The 21,172-nt window shown below is 45.9% G+C and overlaps 1 protein-coding gene across 5 annotated transcripts in view; it reads left to right on the forward strand.

Annotated features, from left to right (window-relative positions):
* The first annotated feature begins 747 nt into the window (after window positions 1–747).
* The window catches only part of ADORA2A (adenosine A2a receptor), a 30,858-nt gene continuing 10,433 nt past the window's right edge, over window positions 748–21,172 (forward strand). Inside the window, exons 1-5 of one of the 5 annotated variants that reach the window (XM_074887560.1) lie at window positions 1,135–1,193; window positions 6,388–6,555; window positions 16,186–16,280; window positions 17,045–17,115; window positions 17,196–17,927. In XM_074887560.1, coding sequence (XP_074743661.1) covers window positions 17,578–17,927 — 350 coding nt within the window. In that variant the 5' untranslated portion in view covers window positions 1,135–1,193; window positions 6,388–6,555; window positions 16,186–16,280; window positions 17,045–17,115; window positions 17,196–17,577. Of the gene's footprint in view, window positions 773–1,090; window positions 1,194–6,387; window positions 6,556–16,185; window positions 16,281–17,044; window positions 17,928–21,172 lie in introns of those variants that run through there. The other 4 variants (XM_074887557.1, XM_074887556.1, XM_074887558.1 and 1 more) reach the window with 4 other exon arrangements.

Below are 21,172 nucleotides of genomic sequence, written 5' to 3' on the forward strand. Positions count from 1 at the left end.
GGAGGGAACTGTGGAGTCATGCTGGTGGTTTTTCCTGTTTGTAATGTCCAACCAATAGCAAAGTGTAGATAAATTACTTGCTAAAATGTAAAGTTGAAAAATAGAAATAAAAAAACATAGAAGATATCCACAAAGAGCAGCGGGTTCAAATTCTTGGGAGGTTCTCTCCCCGCTTCAGAATTGCTGGGAGATGAGTCATGACTGTTCCCCAAGTCCGCTCATGCGGAGGAACAGGAGATGGCTGGGGACACGCGGCCCCAAGGGCCCCGCCACCGCGGGCCTGGCTCCGGCCGGGAAACGCGTGTGTGCACGCTGGTGGGATCCACGAAGACCTGCTCAGTGGGAAATGTGAAACTTCTAAAAAATACTTAATAGCTTTACTGAGAACTCTTAAACACTTTCAAGAATAGTAATGCAGAGGGTCTCCCTTCCCCTGGCAGTAATGACAGCTAAGCAGAGAAGAGAAGAAACTGGACGTTTCTCTTTGAAGGTACCTTTCAGGGTACCTCCGTGCAGCACTGCGCCGTGTCACTCATACAGCTGTAGGCCAAAACCCGCTGGGTGCGTTTTCCAGCCTGGAGAGAAGTAGATGCTTAAAACAGTGTAGGGAGAAAGCCCTCCTCTCCCTCTCCTCCTCTCCCTCTCCTCCTCTCCCTCTCCTCCTCTCCCTCTCCTCCTCTCCCTTCCCACGTTCACTGGGTGCAGATCGCGCACAGTCACAGCCCGTTTCTCTCACTTGCAGGTCCCTCAAGACAAGAGCTGGACTTCCGAAGTAAGTGGCAATCCCTCTTTCAGCCGCTGTTCCAGATGCGGGGCCGGGCTGTCCTCCCCCCCCGCCCCGGTGCCCGGTGTCCGCCAGGTAAAGCCGCGGGGCTGCCGGGCGCCCGCCACCGGCTCCGCCACCGCTCGCCCTTGGGGAGCGGCTCCTGCGGCCGCGGGACCGGCGGGGGCCGCCGCCGCCTCCTACTCCCTCTCCCCGCCGGGGCAGGGGCCGCCACCGCCGCCCCCCCCGCCCCGCCGCGCCGCCCCCGCCGCCCTCCAGGGGGAGCCGCCGCCGCCCCGCGCTCCGGCTGCCGCGTCCTGCGGCGGGGCGGGAGCGGGCAGCGCCCGCCGGGCCGGCACCGCCGCCGGCACACGCCTCCCGGCCGAGCGGAGCCGAGCGGAGCCGAGCGGAGCGGGAGCCCCGAGGGCAGGTGGGTGATGCCGGCGTCGCCGCGGCGGAGACTCGGGGCGGCGGGTGCCCCGGTGTGGTTGCAGCGCTCGGGGCGGCGGGAGCGGGAGCTGCCGGCCGGGGAGGGCTTGCGGGTCTCGCCCCGCTGCCTCCTCCCGCCTGGGCGGTGCGGGCGGCCCCGGCGCCCCGCTGGGGCATCCCGAGCCCGGCGATCGCCGGTCCGGGGGAGCCGCGGTGGGCGGCTCAACTTCCCTCGCGGTGTTCGCGACAGCCCCGGTCCCTCTGCTGCCTCTCCCGCGAGTTTTAAAAGTGACCGCCCGATGCCCTCTCGGTACTGCCTGACCCCTGCCCCAAGACGGGGTCGGATTTTCCTTGCCACCGCTTCCCGCTGCCCCAGCTCGGATGGCTTTTCCGCCGCGGAGCCGCTGCTCCTCACACCGGGCTGATTCCCAACTGTCAGTCCCCCGACACACCCCTGCGCTCCGAGATGTTTGCTCCACGGATCTTCCTTCAAACATCAGGAGCTGGACTTTGCCCCCCTGCACCCAGCCCTCCTCTTAGCCCTCCAACTGCTATTTGTGCTTGTGCTTTATGATAAATAGCGATTCCCCAGGAGCACCCTGCATCCCGTAAACTTCTCCGCAGCGTTTAACCAAGCAGATTTCCACGCGCTTTGCAACCACGCTAAGGGGAAAAGGGCAAGGACTGAATCGATGGCACTAAACCTGTGCACAACCTGACTCTGTTCCTTAGCCCTCACCCTGCCTCATCCGGGCCAAGCGACAGAAACAGTTTGTCAGCCGTGTCCCTTCTGCTGTGCCCGGGAGCAACCTCAGCCCTGGTACCCTGCGAGTGTGTCAGCGGGGCCTAGCGTCTCTGTGCTGGGGGCGAGGGCAGGCGGAGGAAAGGGGAACAGGCTGCAAGGTGCCGGTTGTCTCCAGAGCTGTTGGAGGATGTGTGAGAAGGCTTTCTGCCCCAGCGGGCAGGGCTCCGGGGTGACCTGCCCTCAGGGAGGTGCAGGCAGCCTGTCCTGGAAAGCGCGTTAGGCAGCAGGTGCGTTCCGCTGCGGGGGCTCTGGTGTGGGGTGCCCTCACAGGGGATGCTCCATGGAGGAGATTTTTCTGTGTGGTTGGTTGCATGGTCTAAGAGTCACCTAGAAGCACCACAGTTGCTTAAATGCTCTTGTATGTCCTGGTGCGCTATGAGCTTGGAGTAAGTTTTGAGTGCAGAGGTATTGAAGGCTTTGCTACAGCTTGAAAGTAGTAAAGGAGGATGAGTACCCTCTTCAAAACTGCCTTGGGCAGAAAGCCCACAGAGGAGACAGGAAGGGTTAACTTAAAGAGAACAACATGACTCACTTAGTAAATAGCAGTTAATAGAATTGCCATAACTACTTAAAATTATTTTCCTAAACAGATGGTCAACTATTAGATAACTCGATCTTTGGATGTATTTGTTTTTGGGTTTCTTATCTGGCTCATAAGTCTCAGACTTGTGTAACTCAAGAACTGTAGTAATTGATAAATTCATTCTCCTGCGCAAGAGAAATGAACAGAGAGAAAGAAAAGCATGGCCAGCTCCTGCTGTTAGAGATACCTCCCAGAGCATATTGCCCAAGTGAAGTACAAAAAGATTAGATAAAGTGACCAATGGGGATGTGAGAAATATTTCAATTGAATTAGATCTGTGGAAGAAATACCTTATTTTGAATCTCAATTAAAAAAGTCAATATAAATGTAATCACATATCTCAAAAATACTATGAAAATGAAATCCTGTCTAAAGTGCCAAATGGATTAAATTCTGAATTAACAAGGAAAGCTATGGGCCTCTGAATTTGTAGAGAAAACACGTGGGTACAAACTGCAAACATGTATGTGTATATATAAAATAAAATGACCTATTCCAGGGTGTCGGGGGGGGGGGGGGGGGGGAAGGCAAACAGCTCTCTTTTTAATTTTCAGGTGATAAGTTTGTTATTTAGACATGTTCCTAATCTGTCTCTCTTTCCATATGCATTTTTATACAAAAAAAAAATAGAATCGGCATCACCCTGTGCCAGGTCAGGGGATGTCAGCCCAGTAATGATGTTTTTAGCCTCTGTCCTTCTGTCAGCGGGTGCAAAAGGCACTAAAAGTCTGAGCTGAAAAGTCTCCTGCCAGGTCTCCCGTGTTTGCATTTCTATTTTTGCTGATATTTTAATAGGATGTTTCCATAAGGGCTGCTGACACTATTGCGTTTGGATGTAATCAACTTCTGAAAGCTATTCATCTTTTTTGTTTAATCTTCAATAATGGATTTTATGTAGAGCCATGTGGTTAAGCCCTTTTGAGAACTACTGGGAAAAGCTCCGTCCAGCAGGAGGTTTGGAGGGACTGTTTTGAATCTTCACTCTTCCGTTCAGTTGTGTTTCTCTGAAGGGTCCGGGCTGGCTGGCCGAGTACATCCCCTTCGGTCCTGAGCCTGGCAGCTTTTCTGTCTGGTGTGGAGGGAAAATCTTCCCCTTCACCACTTCCTTTCTGCCTGGGTGACTGATGGCTGTATGATTTCTCATCTATATAGGAATCTTAAGGCTTCACAGATTTTCCACCAGAACATTTATTTTCACTATGTTTCAGCTCTTCGCTTCGGTTTGACATTTCCACCCACGTTTTCACACGTGAGATGGGACAAGGCACAGTGTGGCTAAGCTCTCTCTAAAAGTTCTGCGCAGTTGTGAGTGAGGTGTTTTCCATTCAGAGGCTGCTATCAGCATCTCTCTTGGTGTCCTGCAAAGTTTGTCCTTGTCTTCAGCTTGAACAATTTCAGCTCTTCTTGTTCATTCTCTCCGTCTGATCAGGGTGGTGAGTAATTCTCTAGGACCTTCTTTATTGTGTGCTTTCCATCTGAAAAAGGAGATGGGCTATTGAAACTTTCTTTTTCGTTGGACTCTAAAAACCAAGAGATGAGTGTCAAGGAATCAGGAAGGATTCTCTCAAGTCAATGGAGAGTTACTCCCTTTCATCAGAGTCTGGTATTTAAGCTCGTTTGCCTCGTGGATCACCTTCAGATTTTGCATCAGTGCACCTGAACAGCCTTGGTGAAACTACCTGAACACAACAGCACCAGTTCCTTGCGTGTCTTCTCATTTTAAAAAGGCAGAGAAGGCTGCCTGCTTAATGAGATGTTCATGGAGCTGAATGTTGAGGGTTAGTCTGTTAGGGGTAAAGAACCAGCAGCATTCTGCCTTGGGCAGGCAAGAGGATCTGGACAGATACACAGAAGGTGGTTTAACCTCTGAGGCTTCAATGTCCTCTATAGAATTGGAAGATGCCTCTCCCCTCACAAAGCTTGCATCTGTGTCAGGAGTAATTATTGATTGTATTGCACTTTTTTTTTTTTTTCCTGAAGTAAATCTCTGTAGATCAGAATAGACAGATGGCACATACAACTCTCAATTATGGAAAATATCCTCAGGAGGTACTTCGAGGTCATCTAATCCATGCCTCTGCCCAAAGGCAGGATCAGCTGTGCTTTTGCCATTCCTGACAGCTATTTCTCCATCCTGCTGCTAAAGATCTGCAGTGGAGGAGGTTACTTACTTTCCTGGCGTGCAGGAAACACCCTGATGTCCAGCTTAAACCTTCTTTGCTGTAACTCATTTCTTATTCTGACCACAGTGGGCAACCCACAGAGGATCAGCAAAGAGTATTTAGAAGTGCTTCAGAAAGTTGGTAAATGTGAGTGAATAAAGGTGTGATCTCTCTCACTCCTCAAGCTGTGTTCTGTAAGGAGCAAATCCTACGAAACCTGGCTACCTTGTGCCTGGTATGGCTGGCGATCCACAGTAGCATGGGAGGGATGGGGTAGGTAAGCTGTGCTATGGCTCCCTATGGTGATGCAATTGCAAAGTTAAGATCCAGTTGTTTGGATAAACACACAGCAGTGAGGTTATGAAAAGAGCTGAGGAGCCACTAAGTGCTTAGGAGAGTTCAGAGAAAAGCCCAATGCCACAAGATGGCTTCTGGAAATCTTAACATGTTCAGGGTGATCACTGCTGTTAGGCAAAAGCATTAACTGTGCTGTGGCATGTGTTTGAGTGCAAGCTTTGTCCCTTCCTGTTCGGGACGCCTGGGGCTTGATATGGGTGCTATAAACAGACATCTAGTGCTATGTGAGACATCCCGATGGGGCTGGCAGAGGAAAGGACAGGACCTGAGGGAGGCGCGTGCCTTTCTAAAGTGACAGCAGTCTCAGGTGATAAGCTTAGAGCACTTTAGACCTCACTATTCACTTATATTTAAGCAGCTAACTCAAACCTTATCAGTTCAGGTTATGACTTGTTCTGGAGAAAGGATGCTTTTCATCATTGGGCCTGTTGGCTGATTATTAAAACCAAAAATTACCAGGTAGCATGAAATACAATGTATCTTATGTAAAACATATGCAAATGCCATTGTAGAAAATAAGCAAGAGCAGGAGTACTGGAGCCTCCTTGCCCACAAAGCAGCAATAAATCTAGTGCCAGGAAGGCCACACTTGAAATTTTATGTAGTTCTGGGGCTCTTGCTGATGGGTTGGGGTTTTTTTGGTGTTTCTTTTGTGGTTTGGATTTTATTTTTTTTTTAAAAAGTCACACATTTCAAGCCCATGTAAGTAGTTTGTTACAACTACAGATGTGGTAGTGGAAGGCAGGGTTTGAAAAGAAATGACAGCTACAAGACAAATTGTATTTATCTTAGGTGATAAGTCAGGGGTTGCATGCAGTAGGTTTATCACTATCTGATAGGTATCAAGATAAAGTCCAGGTGTTACACAGGGATGTGGAAAGACCTGAAACAAGAATAAAGAATACTTTACATAGCATTTTTAGGGAACATTTGCAAACAATGCATCTAGGACAATGGAGAAGTTAGCAGGGAGTGAAACTTCTTGCAGGGATGGTTTGAGCCAGGGACAGGGGGAGGGAAAGGCATAGAGAGGATGAGGGAATCTTCCTGTCCCTCTGATACAAGGAGAGGAAAGGGGGGTTTTCCTGGAGCTTTGGAGACGTGACAAATGACATGCTGGGCTCCTGTCTGTATGTTGATTAGCATTTGTGATTGCATTCAAATCCAGGGTGGAAGGCACTCAGGCATTCTCAGGAGGCCTCCAGTGCTCACAGATTGGGGCTGTTTTATCTGCCGGCTAGCTGAGATACAGCGTTCTCTGTCTCCCTGTCCCCTATGTTTATCCCAGGTGACGCTCACAGCGGCAGTTGTGGTTCCTTGTTCAGCAGCTCTTCAAGGAGGGCAGGAGAGGGATCGTTCGCTGGTGGAGCCGTTCGAAGCTCAGCTGAACCCGAGCCAGCGTCCGCTGGGGGTCACGTCTGCGTATCTCCCTGGGCAGAGTCCCTCATGCTTTTGAGTGAGTAATGCTGTTGAACAGAGGGAAGTGTAATTTGGTCTCATTCTGCTCTTTTAATGCGTCCCTTTGGGAGTGGTGAGGTTTGCACTGTTTTCCCTGTTAGAAGTTTCTTTCCTCATTTAGTATTCAGACCTCAGAGTCTCTCCCATTTTTCTCCTGGTTTTGCTTCTTTGGAAATATTTTGGTTTGGTTTTAGACTACTGTGTTCTCCTCTTGCTTCTTGTCTCCCCCTTTCCCCCCCCCCCCCCCTTTTTTTTTTTTTTTCTTAATAAGGGCACATAAGTGTTTCTACTCTCTCTGCCTGTTCTGTAACACTGGCCTGTTACCCACATCCCACTTCTTGTACTGGGAAAGTCCTCTACAAACTGACATATCATTTTGGTTGTTGAGGTTTCTCCAGAATAGGATTGTCAGATCCTGGTATGAATCAGTTGTTGAGGCTAAGGAGTTAAGGAAAGGAGGCTGTTAAATATCATATTCTGTGGGGATAACAACTTTGGTTTTAGTATGGGATCCATATACATGGGCATGAACTGGGATTTTCCATAGGAAACATTTCCCAGGATAAAAGACATCTAAGAGGTATGCGGCTCTTTACAATCTTCAGAAGAGAGGCACGTGATTGAAACTGATTTGAATAATTACAGTTTCCACATACGTCCGATCCACAGATCAGTGCCCAGGTTCAATGGGACGATGGAAAATAACATCACACTGACTTGGGCTGGCACCAGCACCGTTACAGTTCCTGAAGCATGTGTGGGGAAGCATGAGGACTTTTAAAAAGTTTCTTAAATGGTCTGCAGCCCAGATTTTTGGAAAAAAAAATTACCTGTGCTAATGGCCACTTAGTCAGGGATTCCTTAAAATACCCTACTTCCAAAAAGTGCTTCCTTCCTAGAAATCAGGCCTCTTTAGCTGGACCTGTTAGAACTGAGGCACCTAACTTTGTCAAACACCTAAAAACATTAATCTTTCGGTTTATGCCATCTTATGTCTTGCTAAATGCTGATCCAAACTCTGCTTAACCATTATGATTCATTTAGGGTTATAACATGGATAGACATCAAGGATTCTGGCGGATTTGATGTAGTTATGTGATTCTTTTTCTCTGGTACAACTGTATGGGGTCAGCTCTTGCAGGATATAGAAAGGTAAGAAGCTGTATTTGTGGGCTGAAGACTGGAAAGAGGATTCACTGACAGGTTTTTTTGGCTTTCCTACCCCATTCCTAAAGGGAAATCTTCCTTTCCCTCCGTGTAGCCACAGATCAGCATAGCTGTATGATTACAACAGGCAAGAGATGGACACAGTCTAATTGGGAGAAACCATCCTAAAGTCTTGGGGAAGTCTGTTCTGAGCACCTCCCTGGGATCTGTCTCTGCTTGAGTAACATCTTTTGCATTTGGAGTCAAATGCCACAGTCCTTGAGGAATTTGCCTTGGGAGTCTTTTTTGGTGTGAGGATCATGGTTGTCATGCATTTGAGAAATGATTGCAGGTTTCTTTACAGCTGGAGCTTTTTATGATCTCTTATTGTGCAGAAACTGTAAAATATCTTAAGTTTTCATAGGAGAAAAGGGCCGCTTCCCAAGCATGGTAGAAATGTCTCTATTGCAGTGGGGTACTTGTTGCTGCTCTCCTTGCCTTTCTGCTTCCTCTAGACAAGTATGCTAACTTATAAACAGCTAGCAAGTCCAGTTAAATGTTTTCTAAAGTGATTTATGAATGGCTTCTGGTTCTCCAGTGCAGTGGTTTGATGTAGAAGGAGAGAAACTGATGACTAGAAATGTCATTTTCACCAGCAGCTGCGTGCTCTCTTCATCCCACGACATCAGTGTCTCTGGCCTGAGCAGTCAGGGGAGGAAGTGGGCAGAGGTAACAGACTGGTACTTGTAAGCGGATGTGCTTTTACCACGCTACAAGGACTTAGGAAATGAAGGAAGGACTTCACTGGAGTGCTCAGAGCACCAGCTAAACACTGAGACTTCGGGATCAGTAAGCAGTAACACTGGAGAGTTCTTAATGAATCAGATTATAATCAAGGACACTTCAAAAAAAAAAAAGTCACTTTGAGTACCTCCAGAAAGGCTTGTATTGGCGTGACTGACTGTGACAGTGAAAATGCAAGTCACTTTGCAAAAGTAACAGAAGTATGGTGCAAGTCATAGCAAAGAGAAGAGGGAGGGACAAAGTAAGGGCATGTGGCCTCACAACATCATCAGAGCATCAACTCCTTATCCACAGAGGGTGGCAGAGTCCTAAAAATGTCTTAAATAGCTTTGAGACTGAGACAGAAACACTATTGGAATGATGAGGTGTGACACAGAGCAAATAACCATTAGCAAGTCAGGGTGAGTACCTTAAAAAATGGAAGAGGGAAAGTTGCTGGAAACAAACTAAGGAGGCAGAAGATGTGTTATTGTGGCTTTTGCCTGCTTTTGGGATGAGCACACACCACAGCATTGTCACTCTAAATGCTTCTTCACTGATAGCTGATTGACAAACCAAGGTGAAATGGTTTGGGTAAAACATACTGGTGCACAGCCCAGGGGTGCAAGGGGCCAGGAAGCACCCTGGGGCATGGGAGGAAATAGTTTCTTGCGTTGGCCAAAATCAGGCAGTATTGCAGGGCACGAGGAGCACGTGGTCGGTCTCTGTGACTGAGCCAGCAGTGAACAGCCCATACAGAGCAAACGGCAGTCAGTGAGGTGGGCTGCACAGGAGCAGAGGATGGGGGAGCTCTGGGGGTGTTGGGACAGGCTCTGTGGAGCTCGGGCTGAGTGCTGCTGCTGTGTCACTGCTTAAACTGATAAGAGGAGGGAGCAAGCTGGGGAGGAAGGATGTGATGAGCTGTGTTAGCAACCCAATGGAGGCTTGACTGCTTTTCATCCTGTGGGTGGGTATGAGTCAAACCACTTGGGTGGTAATGGGAGCTTCATGTAATAACCCTCTCTCAGAGGGGTCAGCATATGAGCCGTGGATGAGCTAATGCAGTGAGACAGCTTTGCTTTGGCTCAGAGGCAGGTAGAATTTACTCATCTCTGTTCAAGTCATACAGTGCCTTCATCAGGATAGGGAAGGACAGCTGGGGAATCATTTTAAATTACATGGAGAGAGATGGAAAGAGTTATATTCCTTCAGCTGTAGACAATAGGATGTTGGTTGCCTGGTTCAACAGCACTCCCTGCACTGGAGTAGAGAGAGTTCTTGTTTCACTGGCAGAGCTTACGCACACACCACTTGCAACCTGCAGAAGGACGGTGCTCGGAGGGGAGGGAGCAGGGCCTGATGTTAGAGAAGGCAAATAGGGTTTGGGAACAACTGGATAAAAATGCAGGAAAATGAACAGATGTACCCGATTCTCAACTGCCTGTCTGGAAACTTCACATAGAAATGAGAGGTGAAGTCACATCTGGAGAGAAGTCTAGTGCCTTATTTTAAAATATACCAGAATGGATGCATTAGCAATATGATAAATATTTTCAGGGCGAATTCCTCCCTTGCCTGTATTCCTCAGTGGGTCACCTCTCTTGATATCCTGTTTCCTCATTTCTCTTATTTTGTTCTTGAAGGAAATGCTCCTTATGTATGAACACAGCTGGCTTTAGTAGGGCTGTGGGGAGGCAAAGTTTGCTTTTGAGTTCTTCCCTCACACAGGAAAGGAAAACTGGCTCCTCAGAGACGTTGTGGATGATATTGGCAGTAGTAACTTGTTTCTGGCCATGGTACATGGTTTTAATTATGCTTTTTTACATGTCTGTCTTATGAAAGCTTATCCAAATGCTCTATTTTTTTATTTTTGGAAATGCCACTGTAGGTAAATCAACATCATCAATCCTGGCTACAAATGGTTTGCTCCAAAATCCAACATGTTTCGTGCCTTTTGGCAATATATCATGGTGCCTGCTGCCCAGTGAGACTTTAGTGAGCACAGGGGAGCCTTTTCCCTTTTGTTTGTTTGTTTGATCTGGCTTATTTAACTGCTGGTCATTCAGCCTTACTTAGTTTTGCCCTCCCTGGCTTTTTGTGACCATTAGAATGGGAATAATTACTGTGAGGTTTTTTTTCTTGCTTTTAAACATTTATAACATCCACTTAGGGAAAAAAAAATGGTCAAATGCGTTCTGTTCTAGTCTTCTCTTCCGCTACTGCAATAAAAATTAATCTACTTCTAGCACTTGGAGGGCAGGAGGCAAAGCTGAAATATTGGGTTTGGATTAGCCATTCCTATTAGCCAGCCCATCTGTGTTACGACCTTTTCTTGTTGTTCAGTAGGGTTACACTTCTTGGGTGTTTTTGTTTTGTGATTTTTATATGGGGTATAAACAGGAGGAGAAGAAAGACATGGGACAGGCTTGAAGGATAGGATTTTATTATGCTTTTTGTTGCTGTCACTGCAACGGTATGGGTGTTTCTAGTAATCCACTAGTCAATAAAGACTTTACGCCCAGATTCACCATGCTTGATCTTGCTGTGAGCACAGCCTCCTTTTTTGGCCTGGACTGCAGCAGATGGAAATATAAAGCAGAACTGTTGTCCCTCTTCTCCATTTCTGAACTGACAGACATAGATCAGGGGCAGTACAGATCTCTGAAAAGCCATTTCTTTTGCCTTTTACAAGTACCTGGAGTGAAGGTTTTAAATATTGGAGAGCTGCTGCATTCCTATAAGAGGAGATTAGACCAAGCTTAGCAAAGCTGAAGCCCTCATTTTACTCAGTATTTCTGGAGAATTTGCAAAGCCAGTTCAGAAACCTTGTTACCCCACTGTAGGATTTACACTGGAGGAAGACTTCACTCCCCAAATGGAGACAAACTGTGCTTCAAAAGATCCTTGGCCGTGCATTTTTTGCAGTCAGAGCGTCAGGGGCTCAGATGATGTTTTGGATACAGTCTGAAATGATCCTCTGCAAGGGTCAGACTGCCATATGGAGCCCCTGGGTAGAACAAGGATTTCCAGCACCATGTTCTGCACTCGTATGGGTGTCCACAGAGGCAAATGTGCAGGACACTGGGCATCTGTAACTCCAGGGAAGGTTGAGTGAAACTGCAAGTGCTCCAGGTACCTGAAAAGCAAGAGCATGGTGTGCTGATAATTTTGCCTGCTTTATTTCACTTGTATCCTTTGTTAACAAAGAGCAGTCTAGAGGGAAATAGTCTATTATTAATATTTAATTTCCTCCTATTACTGTAAGCAGATGACCTAAAAGATCATTTAGCCAGCAGCCAATAATAAAGCAAATAGGGGAACCAGAAAAAGTGCATCTGAGATGGGTGATGCCTCCTTCCTCTCTCCTGCCTTGCCCAGCCAGATCTCTTCATCCTTCGATAGGAGGCAGGAGTGAGGATGCGCTCTGACAGCTCCAAGCACGCTGGCTTCGTGTGAGCTGTCAGGGGCATGGGGAAGCTGCTCCACATGTATATATAAAATACCAAATTTCAGAAAGGAAAGCATGGAGCAACACAGAAAAGTGCTGCTGCTGCCTTCCCTATCATTCTCCCCGAAAGGACAGTTGTTTTCATTATGTTTTACAGCCTGAGTTGTTTTGCAAATTTGTGTACTGCCTGTGAGCACATTGGCTCGTTTATTGTGACTTGATCCTGTAAAGAAATGGAGAGAGACAAGATTTCTTAAGAGTCTTTGATTTTAAAGATAGGGAGATTCTCTTTGAGCTGAAGGGATTTCAAAGAGAGGATAAAAACTTGACAAGCATCTGCCCCTCCAGGCTTTGGAAAGCAGGAAACAAATGATTTAGCAGCACCAATTTTTCTGCATACAGCCATGTGTGAATCCAAGGGTTTTCCCTAAGGGAGTTAGGTAATCTGTACGTGGCTGGTACCTGGAACCGGTCATGTTGTCAAAAGGAGATGCTAGATTGTGATCTGTGGAATGAGCTTTGATGAAGACTCCCCCAAGGCCTTGCAAGCTGCCTGCTGCCTTGCTTACCTTGTCCTGAAGCAGATAAGGAGAAACCAATCCTCTCTGGAGCCCAGGGAAGCTGCAGCCTGTCACCCTACGTGCCCATAGACTGTCTTGGGTGTCCTGAGGGCTGCTGATCCCCTGGAGATGTTGCTAATATCTGAGAGTAGCTGTCAAACTGAAGTGTCACAGGCATTGTCATATATGTCATCCTGGCACATGGAGTAGAGGGAGCATATTCCCTGTACCAGTGTGACAGAGTGTGGGCAACCAAAACCAGGATGCCTGAACTCAGCCTGAAGGGGCCAAGAGCAGAAAATGAGCTTGTTTGAGGTGGGTGATTTGAACCAAGCAGCGGCCAAGGGCTCACCTTGATGGATTTGGCACTCAGGAGAGCAAAGGGGCAACACCTTAGTCCAAAGCCAACTGGAGATGCCAAACAAAAGCTTGCTTAGGCTCTAGTGGTGAATTGCTTCATGGGAACATGCTGTTCAGATACTTTATTGAATTTTCAAGGAGCAGTTTTTCATTGGGGCTGAAATACAAGAGAGAACAGAGTGTTCCAAGTCACTAAAAATGAGCAGAGCAACAGCTGTACAGGGTTGTGAGTGGCAAAAAAGGTTTATTTAATAATGGGGAAAAGGCCGGAACATAGCCCAGGGTATCAAGAAGGAATTAATCCAATTAACAAAATAAAACACAGGCTTAAGAAGAAATACTAATTGTAGCTGTCCAGCAGGTTGTATGATACAGGTTATTTTTCTTAAGTTTCAAGAAGCTTGCAATATTGACCCCTCAAGGGCCTGAGATGTTAAATATACACTTCCCTGGTGAGTAAAGCAGGTTGTTAATTAATTTTGTCTTGTCAGACCTGGTTGCTGAGCTTTTGGGTCTTCCATGAAGTAGATGATTCTGTAATAAATTCTGTATTGCCTCTGGATGTATGTCTTCTTCTCTAGGTGGTCTGTATTTCATTTTGTCCCTATGCAGTGAATTTTTAGCTGTATGAGCAGAAAGACTGAGTCCGTTCTTGTTTTAAAGCAAGTTGCAAATACTTCTACAATTAAAGACTTGTTATCATGTTGGGTGAAAGCTATAGCAGGCTGACACTGCAAGAGATGAATGAGGTGAGATGGGTGAGTTCAGGTTGAACATGGGAACCTCCCGGGTTGTGGCACCTTCTGTAAGTAGCAGGTGAGGCCTCTGGTATGCTGGGGTTTTGTGGCTAATTGCTTTTTCTAATGTCAGTGGCTACTGCAGAAGCATTGGTGCTGAAGCAGACACAAAATGTTGTTTTGTCATGGCTGGGACACCTGCTCAGCTCTGGTCATTTCTCTTCTGAGATGTGCTGGCTCTGCAGAATTCTCTTCAGTGTTTTCTGGCCTGTCTGAGAGCAGAGGGTGGAAGGACATGTTGTCCTCTTCTGGACATAACATCTCACAGATTGCTTCGGAATAAATGACTAGGGCTTGGATTGAAGAGTCAGGCCACTGTTTGTGAAGGGGAATAAGGAACAAAGGACTAAACAAATTCAGAGATAAAAAATTCAAATTTAACATCAGACCATGAAACAGTTGAAGTAGAAGGTTAAAAGCTCTGTTGTGTCAGAAAGCAGTATGTGATGTGGTCATTAAACTTCAGATTCCAGCACCATGGTTTTTCAGGATACATGCAGAGCTGTAGGCAATTCCAGCTTTGTCTTTGTGCTGAAGAATTAGTATGTGAGGGACCTCTGCAGTGTAGGTTTGTTACTTCTCTCCAAGTCCTGTTGGAAAATGAGTTTGAGATGAGCCGTTGAAAAAGTCAGGTGAAACAAAATGCATCTGTGATTAATATGGATTCATAATACTACAAAAGGAAGCTCTGAAATGGGGAAGAATATCCCAGTAATTTCGCTTTGATCCTCTTCACTGAGGTGTATGTGGTATGAACATGAGGTGCAAGAGCAACACAGCAGGACTCTCAATCCTCTCAGCATCAGGATTAACCTGACCAGTTCTTAGGCTGGCTCCTTCCAAAAAGTGGTTTCTTCAGTTTTTTTGACTTCATCTCAGAGTAGCTTGTGGGTGTGTTTATGGTGGTTTTATTTTACATAGCAGCAGTTGTGGCCCAAGTAATTTGTTAATTTTTCTAAACTTGTCCTGACGCTGGAGTTTGGTCATGAGCTTGACCTGCATGGAAACACGTGAGCATGTTAGGACATGGGGACATGTACGCTCCCTGCTCCACTGCCAGAGTATCACCCCATCTCTGTCTCTGCTGCCGTGATGCTAAGGGATGTGGGAGCTTGCACCTGCTTCAGAGCCTTCAGGCAGAGCCGTGTGTCGTACAACTGACAGGCACACTCTGTGTTTCTCTTATGGACCTTTTTTGCCCACTGCTTCGCTTGTTTGGTTGGGGTTTTTTTGCTCCTGCCACCTTTTTCCTGTCTTTTTTTTTCCCCTCTCTTGCTCACACACATGTACAGTGTTGTTTATTTTTTTATCTTGCCCTTTCTGTTTTCTCTCCCTCCAAATTTTCTTTATTTCTATCTTATATTAATTCTAATCCCCTTCCCTGGAAGTCAGGCTGCAGGGGGAAGTTTTCAGTATCACTGCCTTGGAACAAACCTGTTGGGATTTGTAATGGACGATGAGATTCTAGTAGAGCAATGTAGGAGTGTATCACTGACACCCCTGAAATTCAAGCAAGTAGAAGCAATCTTTAGGAGGTTAGTGGAAAACCACAGTTTTTGCTAGAGGAAAATAGACAATATAGAGATATCTTGGGGTTTTTTGTTCTTTAGAAAAGATTAAATGGATGATCTTTATCTTCCTCTTATTAGCTAGATCACAAACTAATCTCTTCTGTTGATTTCTTCCACACAAACCAAACAAAACACATAAGCAAGATTGCTGAAGGTGGAGAAAAAGCTAGGTTTTGAAGCACATCCAAACCACAAAGAATCATTCACTTTCCTCTCAAATGCAGCATTAGCAATAGAGCTCTAAATCAATGAAAGGTCTAAAATTAGATTATATTCCTGAGATCAGATGTGAATCACAAGTTAATCATATTTTCTTTTATTATCACTGTCTTTACCCTTTTATTTTATCCTGAGAAATTAGGTTTCTGACTTGAAAAAGGAGTGAACTGTGAAGGCATGAAACCCTGCTGGGTTAGACCACACCAGATCACCTGTGGATGGGGTCCCCAAAATCTTTTGTTTTGGAGGTTCACGTTGCATCTGAAACTGAGCTCAAGTGATTTATCAGTTAATGCTGTGTCTCTCTCTTCCCCAACCCGCTGATATTTCAAGTAGATATTTTCTTAAATTAATGAGAAAATATTACTCCTAAACTTTGCTAAATAAGGTTTAAAACCTACTCTGGAAGTGACAGGGTAGGACAGCAAACAATTACCTCTTGACTGTGGCTCATGAAGCTCAGGGAACTATTCTCCATTGCTATATTTTTCGCTGAAACTGTGGTGAAGTGCACCCACGTCTGAAAGCAGAGGTATGAGGCGACCCATAAGATTAGCGTGTGAGTGAGGTGTGTAAGCATGTAGATGATGTGTATCTGTTCATATGGAATGGCAGCTGTAGGGACTACGTTTCCTTGCAAGTGGCACCCACTTTAGTCCCAGATTTGTGTGCATGATACTGCAGGAACATGAATGTATACTTGAGAGATAACGTTGGCATTGCGCCTGTGTGTGTTTCTGGCAGAGGTGCCTCATGGTGGATGTGTTTCTGGCTGGTTGTAGTTGAAGAATGATGCTGACCTGAATCTGCGGATGCAACAAACACTATGGACAATGCAGGTATAACAAATAAATGGTTTGCTTATAGGATAAAGATTTACATGAATGAAAACAATGACGTTGCAGGAAGGAAACCTGCAAAGACCCATGCAGAGAGTGTGCGTACTCAGCAGGAAAGTCCTCAAAGATGTCACTGTCTGACATACCTCGAACTATTCTCCCTGCCACTGAACATGTTCCAGTATCTGTGCACTTGAAGGAAAGACTGGGTATGGCAACAGAGTGGTGACCACACATGCCAGGAACATAACTCCCTTATGAATGAAGGTTCGTGTCACCGCAGAGCAGCGTATTGGTGCAGCACGCTTTTGTGGCAAAGTACGTGAGGGTGGGCAGCATGTGATGGCTCAAGTCTCGTGTTTGTGATCAGAGGGAGACAAGTGTATGTAAAAAGGCTCCTCCACCTTTCCTCTGTGCAGCCACAGCCCTTGCCAAGGCATAATTAGTGGGGCTCTCGTGTTTCAGGGCAGACTATTGAGCAGCTGCTGAAGTGCCAGCTCAGTTGGTAGCCTTGAATACAAAACATCCCTTGTTTCTCATCACCACTGTGAAATACTGCCTTCCTGAACCTTGGGTTTGGCCCTGCAGCTTTCAGGATAGACAAAATGTGAGATTTTTGCCAATGATGTATTCTTCTAGGTCTGTTTAATATCCGTTATCAATTTAATATGCCACTTTAATGAGATTTTGCTTTTTCCATCTCCTCCGTAGAGCTGATTACTTAGTGTATGTGGTTGGTGTTTGTTTATTTTTTTTTTTTAAAGGAAACTACAAGTGAAGAAGTTGAATGTTTGCTTCAACTGAAAGGAAAATGCCCATGTCCTAGTGGGAAAAGGTGAAAAAGAGAACCAGAGGATGTTGCTAGTAGGTATGTGCATGACAGGAAGCCATGACTAGCAGTGTGATTGTCAACAGGAACCAAAAGTCGCAGCTGATGTGAGACTGCCATACTTTGTGTGTTGTATTGCCTGCTGGACTTTGTGGCCTGGGGAGCAGTGTATGTCTACATGAGATATTCTCCTGTCCATTCGTCTGCTGGAGTTTGAATTGTTCTGCATCTGGTTAATCCACTTTGCTGGAGTTGGCAAGCCCTGTTTTTTTTCTTGACATCTGCTACTGTAAAGATCTTGAACAGCTATGGGGAGAAAAGGGTGTGTGTGAGCAACCTTCACCAGCTGGCAGCTGAGTGCTCTTCAGACCCCAGACAGCTTTGAGGTGTCTTGGCTGTTCAGTGCTCTGCAGATATGAACGCTGAGCTTTTCTGGCACGTTCTCACATTGGCCTGGTCGTTCTCACCATGCTAGTACATGGGAAAGAAGACTTCCTCTCAGACGTAGCTTACATCGTCCTGGAACTGGTCATTGCAGTGCTGGCCATCCTGGGGAACATCCTGGTCTGCTGGGCAGTCTATTTGAATAGCAACTTGCAGAACGTCACCAACTATTTTGTGGTGTCTCTGGCTGCTGCTGACATTGCCGTGGGTGTGCTGGCAATCCCCTTTGCCATCACCATCAGCACTGGCTTCTGTGCCTTCTTCTATGGCTGCCTTTTCATTGCCTGCTTCGTCCTGGTCTTGACTCAGAGTTCGATCTTCAGCCTCCTTGCTATCGCCATTGACAGAATCATTGCGATCCGCATACCCCTCAGGTAAGCACAGCTTGGGCTGGGGGGTGGAGGGGGCTATGTTGGCGAGGGATAGACCAGTAAAAACAATGGATCTGGAGATGAATCGAGGAACAAAAAGTTAAATGAGGAGCAGCACTTTTTCCCCTGTAATTTGAAAAAAACCCACGAACTTTTCTAGGTCTAGAAGGCTGCCTTGGCTGCTGGATTTTCTGGTTGTTTCTTTTTCCGGTTCTTCTCTGTCCTCATATGGTGTGTGCCCATGGCATCGTGACGGCGCTGCCTGGGAGCTGCCATTCCATATTTAGACAGGACTGTGCAGTAACCTCAATAACCTGCGCTCTGAGCTGCAGCCAACAGCACCAGAAGGATCACTGTGGGAAAGTGGAGCTAAAGCAACACATGGTGGAGGGCAGAAAGGGGGTGAAGTCAACTTGTCTCCTTCCACATGGGGAGAATGGGGGGCTTGCCTGCAGCTGTAGCAGCAGGGATGTGGAGAGTGTGGATGGGGGTTTTCTCTTGGGCGTCCATTAAATGTGAAAGGAGGAGAAGCAGCAGGCTAGGAAGAAGTGGGCCTTAGGAAGATTTGGACTAGTTTAGGCACTGCCTCTGGAAGCAACGTATGTATTAGGTCAAGGCAGAGGCTTGTCTCAACCCAGAGCTGCAGAAGGTGTTTCTGTGGTCCCTACTCTGGAGTTTAAAGAAAGAAAAGGACGTTTCAATATTACAGCTTGAAAGCTGAATATGACGAGCTGCTACTTTGTGTGCAACCAGGGAGGCTGATGTAGGATGAGGGGAAGTTTTGCCACATGCAGAGGGGCTGCTATTCAGTTCAGTTTTCCAGAAGCACGTTGTTGTGACGGGATATATCTGACCATGGGTGCAAAGCAGCATTGCGTTTTGTGGGCTGGGTTTGAATGCTGTGTGACAATGCTTCCGAGTCACTTAGTAAGCTCAAAAGATGTAGAGGAAGCCCCGGGAGAGGCCGGTGCAGGCAAAGTGTAGGAGTCTCCTTCCTTCCCGTCTTGTCCTTAGGAGGATGCAGCATGCTCTCAGGAATGGAGAGACCTGCTTCCTATCCTGAACAACAAATGTGGCTGCAAAAATGGAACAAATTTCTGATTGTTGTGCTCTCAGGTTTGAATTTTTGGACATTCTCACTCCTGTTGAGCTTAAATCACATGTGTTGACCTGTGCAATTTAGTTTTGTCTCTTGTGAATACTTTGATCATCCAGCACTTATGTCGATTAACACAAACCTGCCATTAAAAAATAGAAAGCATTCTTTTCCCTAGAGCTGTGGAGATTACCTTTCCATGTGGACCAGTGCAGCATAGTCTTTCCTGAAGCCTTGCCTTGGCAAGCTTGTGCTGCTCTAACATTACTGTTAATTGTTGGTTTCCAGACCTACAGTTGTACCTGTTACAGCCTCTACTTTTGATGTAGTTGTAAGGAACAACTATTCCATTCTATTGCAGAGAAAACTCTATCAATATTAGTTACCTATAAATTGGACTGTCTCCACTTTTCTGCAGTTCTACATATAGATGGTTTCAGTTTATAAACCAAAATAATGATAAATGGTACAAAGAAACATATGTAGAGTAGCCCTTGGGAGCTTGCCTCTGAAATTATTTTGAGAAGGGCTAATGTCTTTAGTTCATCTCACATGAGCTAACTCTGAAGACTTTTGCTGACAGTTTAAGCACTCTTATTGCTAGAGGATGACTTGCCAGGAAAAGGATTTTAAAAATCTGGATTTCTGCCCATTTTTGGGGTTATCACTGTAACTATATTGTCTTGAAAATTTAATTTCTTGGAATAGCCAAGGTAAAGAGTCTTTTAGAAACATTATCAGTGCTGGGCAAGGTACCGGTTTTGCTATTTTGTTTTTGAAAAAACAGAGCACACCCTCTTCTGCCCCAGAAACAGTGGAGTTGATTGGATGCAGAAACCCACAGGTAGATCCATGGGTTCCTGCTGCTCCGTGTCCTCTGCTGGTTTGTCCTTCTACAGTAGGAGCGAAGAACTTGTCAATTGTGTTTCCCCTTAAGAATTTATGGATGAATAAATCCTAGATTTATAGCCTCAGACATGCTGAGAAAGTGAAAGCTGATTAGCTGAAAAGGGAAATGTGATATGATTCAGACTGCTCACATCCCCAATTTTTTCTTTTTCTAATACCTGGTTGTGTCAAAAATGCATCAAGAAAACTTCTGCCACTAAAGATGCAGCATTTTCACCCCATCCCTTAATGTCTAGGAAAGCCTCTTCTCTCCTCCTCAAGGTAACACCAGGCATTAGATGAATGCTCTTAAAATAATAAATCAGACTTCCTTCACTCCAGCAAAACCAAAAAGGGCCAAACCTATTTTTGATTCTTCTTTTTCTTTTTAATTGTTTCATGTCTGATTTGTCCTGAGGAAGGTAACCACATATCTCAGTGGATACGTGGGTGGATGTGTACTCTCACACAAGTAAATTGTCAGTATTAAGGAGGCAGAAGAGTGGGATTTCTGATACTGCTTGTTTTTGGACACGTCAGTACATAATTAGAGTTACCTTTGGAATGATTTTTCTGTGGATAAAAGACCCTCCCCCAAAAAATTGCAGTGAGGAAAGACATCTGTAGGTAAAATTAAAAAATACATAAAAACTAATTTGTGAATATCTTATGGGTTCTACCTTTCAAATGATTAAAACATTGTGTAGAATTTGATAAACTTTCCAAAAGTTCTCAAACACTTTGCTGAATTCTGCCAGGTTTTATATAAAGGTAACACTCTGCAAGTGGCAATAAAGCACTCCCAAGGAAGTGAGTCCGAGCCATTGTTTGGTCTAGGATAAAATCCAAACTGTCTCTAATGTGGCAGGTACCTGAAAACCTGCGCACACTGATACAAAACCCCTGGGTGTTCTAAACAAAACTGGCTGCAAGTCTGAGCTCCAGGATGAAGTCATGGGCCAAGAACAATTGCAGCTTTCTAGGCTCTTTGGTGCCAGCAAATGCTCCACGGGCACAGTGCCCAGCCACGTGTTCTTGTGCAGGCATTTGTGGTAAAGATACTCCCATGGTGAAGGACAGGTAGCTCTGATGCACTGGAAAGAGAGGAGCAGCCAAATGGAAAAGTTTTCTCAGGTTACTGCTTGCTCTGTACGCTGGATTTAAGTATTCACCCGTGGCATAAATACTTATGCAGGTCATACAGTGCCAGCTACAGTAGCTTGCTGAAGTGCAGACTTTCTCCTCTGGTGAGAGTTGCTTTGGA

Source organism: Strix uralensis, chromosome 17, assembly GCF_047716275.1.
Source record: "Strix uralensis isolate ZFMK-TIS-50842 chromosome 17, bStrUra1, whole genome shotgun sequence".
NCBI lineage: Eukaryota > Metazoa > Chordata > Aves > Strigiformes > Strigidae > Strix > Strix uralensis.